General features: G+C 43.2%; 1 protein-coding gene across 1 annotated transcript in view; it reads left to right on the top strand.

The window, feature by feature from the left end:
- The first annotated feature begins 6 nt into the window (after positions 1 to 6).
- Positions 7 to 4,181, top strand: part of NUDT21 (nudix hydrolase 21) — a 7,021-nt gene continuing 2,846 nt past the window's right edge. Inside the window, 3 exon segments of the mRNA XM_009643308.2 lie at positions 7 to 2,192; positions 3,416 to 3,479; positions 4,149 to 4,180. Coding sequence (XP_009641603.2) covers positions 1,972 to 2,192; positions 3,416 to 3,479; positions 4,149 to 4,180 — 317 coding nt within the window. The 5' untranslated portion in view covers positions 7 to 1,971.

Genomic DNA, 4,181 nt, shown 5'->3' with positions numbered 1-4,181 from the left:
CTCTGCCCCCCGCTCCGAGGGCGCGCTGTTAAGCCGTGAAACGCCACGCTGTCGGGTGTTGTGGGTACCGCCAGCTTGGCAGCGATCGGGGGATGGTGGAGCGTTTGGTGTGGATGCTTTAGTGCCATGGGAACAGCATCTCTCGGGAAGCGGGGGCCCCAAGTAACACCGCGAGTATTCAGGGGTGGCGACCATCGCCTGTGCCTCTGTCTGGTTTTCTCTTTCACAGGCAGCTGCCTTTGACGGCAGAGGGAGAAACGGTTCCTTGGCTTGGGTGGGATGCAGGCTCACCCCTTGTGCCTGGTGCAGGTGTTTTAATTTAATTTCAGAGTGGTCGCTACCAGAGAAAACTTTACTACTGTCATAGATCTGCACCATTTGCTAATAAATGCTTACTTTATGTGAAAAGCCATACACTTGAAGCTTCTTCCAGTGGCACTCCGATGGCTGTATTCTCTGCTAAGTACATCTGTCAGGTGGCAGAAACAGCAAATGGTAACTGTAATGGTCAGTATTCAGCTTCAGCTATTAATCACAGACTCATACATATTTTACTTTTGTTTTTTTTGTATAGCCGAGTTTATTTGCAGTTAGAGCCTTGTGGAAGTTCAGATATGAACTTCAGCAATTGGAATATTTTTATACTCTTTCTGAAAAAAAGACTCATTGGGAAGCTGCATTATCACCTTTTTTTTTTTTCTAAAGTGTAGCGTGAGGGTTTTGATGTACAGACTGATGTACCCACATTGGTGTAACGTACTATAACCTATAATAATAACCAATATTATTAATAAAGCTGTCTGTGTATCTGAAAATGGAAATGATTCTAAGCTATAAGTGAAAGGGAAGGGGGGGGGAGCAGCTTGCTAATGAATGTATCTGCTGTTAGGAAAGTGGTTGGTTTGTCTCACTTGTGTACGTGAGAAAGGGGTCTAACAACTGCCACTGGCTTGTGATATAAAAAATGAGGAGCAGTTGAACAGGAGGAAAATTTTAGAGTGTGTACTACTCAAGTTTGATATGACTAAATATTGAGGAAAGAACACATGACAAGATGTGTCTCAAGGAAAGCATTCCCCATGAAATCCATAATTTATTCCATTAATTCAGTTGCTGTATGCCACAAGTCAGTAAAGCCGTGGTGATGTCTCATTGCTGCTCTGCCCAGAGCCCATTTTCCTTTCATATTTTGACTTAGCCTGATGATCCCGTCTTCTTCTCAGGCCTCGTGCTATCAGATCTTTGTGTTACTTGGATTTCATTGTGCAGTAACATTTTCCTGTTGCCCTCTGTGCTCCCCAGGACTGACCAGTTTCCTGCCTAAGCTTTCTTCTCGTTTCTGACTCTTCTCAGTCCCTCTTACCTGGAGGCATCTCTTGAGTTTCTGCTGTACTGTCACTAGGGGAGGCAGAGGTCTGGCACCTAGCCCAACAGAGCAATCTGCTCAAGCTCTTCATCTTGCCCTGGGCTCCTGGCCCTGCACTTAGACATTCAGGATTTCTCCTCTTCTGTGATCCCCTGATTTCCCCCTTCTGAACAAAACCACTTCTAACAGTTTAGTTCTCAGACTCTTCATTACTTCCACAGAAAAAAACCAAACCCAAACCTGCTGTCCTGTGCAGCTTCCATCCTTCCCAGCAGAGCTTTTCTCTCCTGCCCCGCTCCCAGCTCCTCTCAGAGCCTCAGCTGCCTTTTCTCTGCTGTGTTTCTATTTCTCATCTAGAATAATGTTTGCTGCTGGTTCTTCTGGGCTTCTTTTGGATTGGCACCGCGCTAGCGTGTCAATCAGCAGGGCTTTGCCGCACTTGTACGTATGGTAGCGTGGATCTTTGTGCGATAGGGACCCTGAAGTTACAACCAAGAACTTCTAAACTGTGAATGAGTTACCCTTCTGCCAAGAACAGAAGCTTCTGCCTCAGGGTGGATGCAGTGTCCTAGTGATTTAATTTAGATTCCTTGTTATATAGTGACATGTTTTCTTCCCCTCACAGGTATCCTCTGACAAATTACACGTTTGGTACAAAGGAACCCCTGTATGAGAAGGACAGTTCTGTGGCAGCTCGGTTTCAGCGCATGAGAGAAGAGTTTGACAAGATTGGTATGAGGCGGACAGTGGAAGGGGTTCTGATTGTACATGAGCACAGGCTGCCCCATGTGCTGTTACTGCAGCTGGGTACAACTTTTTTCAAGCTGTAAGTGTCTGTTTCTCAAATGTAACTTTTAGTTTAACTTTATTGTCACAGGCTGCTAAATGTGCAGGCCAGAGGTTAAAGCGTGGCTAACTGATGGATGTTTTGAATGTGATTCATTTCTTACAAAGACTTTGGGGGTGGGGTTTTCATTTAAAATGTCTTTGACTCTGCTCATGAGTGGGGTGGCAGGTTTTGAACCAACTAGAAATCTTAGTTATGGTGCATCACCATGGTAAAATCCTGTTTAAAACTCATTATCAGTAGTTACTGTGGTGTTTGTACATTGTGGAAGCTGTTGTGCTCAAATGTCCTTATGCTATGGCCGCAAAAATGGTAAAGTAGAGCTCAAGGAATAAACCCCAGTAAAGGCAGAATGGTACCCGGTTATAAACTACTGGGTGAGCTGGGGACGGCAAGAAAGGTAGGCATCTGAATCTGAGAAAACTGCTTCAGTTCATCTCATAGCTACCACTGCCAGAATGAAATTTTAGTGTTTGCATCATGTGGTCATAGCGATGGTGGCGGTGCTTGTTTTCTTTTCTAAACTGGATGGGCTTGACTTGACTCAAGTTATCCTGTTTGTGTTCTTGCCCTTATGTTTTGAACATTTATATTGTTCGTTGTCAATTCTCTGTGTGTGAAATCTAATTTTATATCCTCTGTGTGTGAAACCTAATTTTATATCCAGATTCCTCTTTGACATCTTGATTTGGGGGTATTTGCGGACAAAATAGCTTAGTTTTGCGAAACTCTGTAATGATGAAAATGTGGTTTTAGGTTTTTTCATTAACCTTGCATCAAATGCAGGATGGTTCCTCACATGAGTTTTATTTTCTGCTTCCTGGGTGCTTCAGTGAGTGCTGGTTTTGAGATTAGAACAAATACAGTCGGTACTTACAACTCTTTCTTCAGGTTCTGGTGCTTTGATACTGTTGTTAAAACTTTACCTTTTGAGTGTCCCTGTTATTTTTTTTTGCTGAAGTTCTGCTATTTTATGCAATAGTTATTTTTTTGAGGGACGTACAGTAGCCGTTTTAGTCATGGTTTTGGTGAAAGCTCTCCTACTGTCTTCAAACTCAGCAATGTTAGATTTGGAACTTCTGACTTAAGGGCCTTGAGTGAATTTGTAACTCCCTGTCTGGAAGCACATCCAAACTTACATGTGAAAGTCAGTAAATGCAATAAACCATAACTTTAGCTTTCATCATTGATTATTTTAACAGACCTGGTGGTGAACTCAATCCAGGAGAAGATGAGGTAGAAGGGCTCAAACGCTTAATGACAGAGGTCTGTTTTCTTTCGTTATGTTGCTATACTGGAATGTTGGATTAGTTTAGAGTTAACAGAATAAGCCAAAACATAGAGTAGTCTCCTTGTCGCTTCTATTATTTTGATGCTTTTGTGATGTTTTTGGGTAGTTAATGAATAAAGCAGTATGTTTTCATTTACCTGCATTGTGACGCTGTGACGGAGCTGACCCCCTACCTGCTGCTCAAGCCCTGTGTTCACGTCTGGCTTTGCTTTTTGGCTGGCTTCAGGCAGATGGGTGATAAAACATGTTAGGGGCATGATTGATGAGGACTCATTTTTGAGGTGGTCTTCCCAGTGCGCCAGTTAGTCTGCCGTGCTCTCCAAGTAACCTGAATTAATTCTGTCAGGTAGTGTAACAATGCGTTTCATTCTTCCCATTGGCCTGATGGGACTTGGTTCAACTGAGTGGAATTTGAAACGCTCTCGAAGGTGTCCTTGTCCTGTCAGGTGAGGCTTTTACTGAGAAAAAAAAAAAAAGGCACTTTATACAAAAATACTCTGAAATGCTCTTAAAAGCTGTTCCAGAGTGGTTCTGAACTACATCAGACCCTTGTTTCAGCAAGTCTTCGTGCTTCCAGTGCATGTTTTCTAAAGAAATCAGGTTGGTGTAGTTACGAGTTGTGATTCTAACTGGATTTTTGGTAGATACTGGGCCGTCAGGATGGTGTTCAGCCGGAC

The sequence above is a fragment of the Egretta garzetta genome, unplaced genomic scaffold (genome assembly GCF_000687185.1).
Source record: "Egretta garzetta isolate BGI_Z169 unplaced genomic scaffold, ASM68718v1 scaffold27, whole genome shotgun sequence".
NCBI classification, from domain to species: Eukaryota; Metazoa; Chordata; class Aves; order Pelecaniformes; family Ardeidae; genus Egretta; species Egretta garzetta.
The sequence above is the reverse complement of the archived record's forward strand: the minus strand, read 5'-3'. Positions and strand labels throughout refer to the sequence as shown.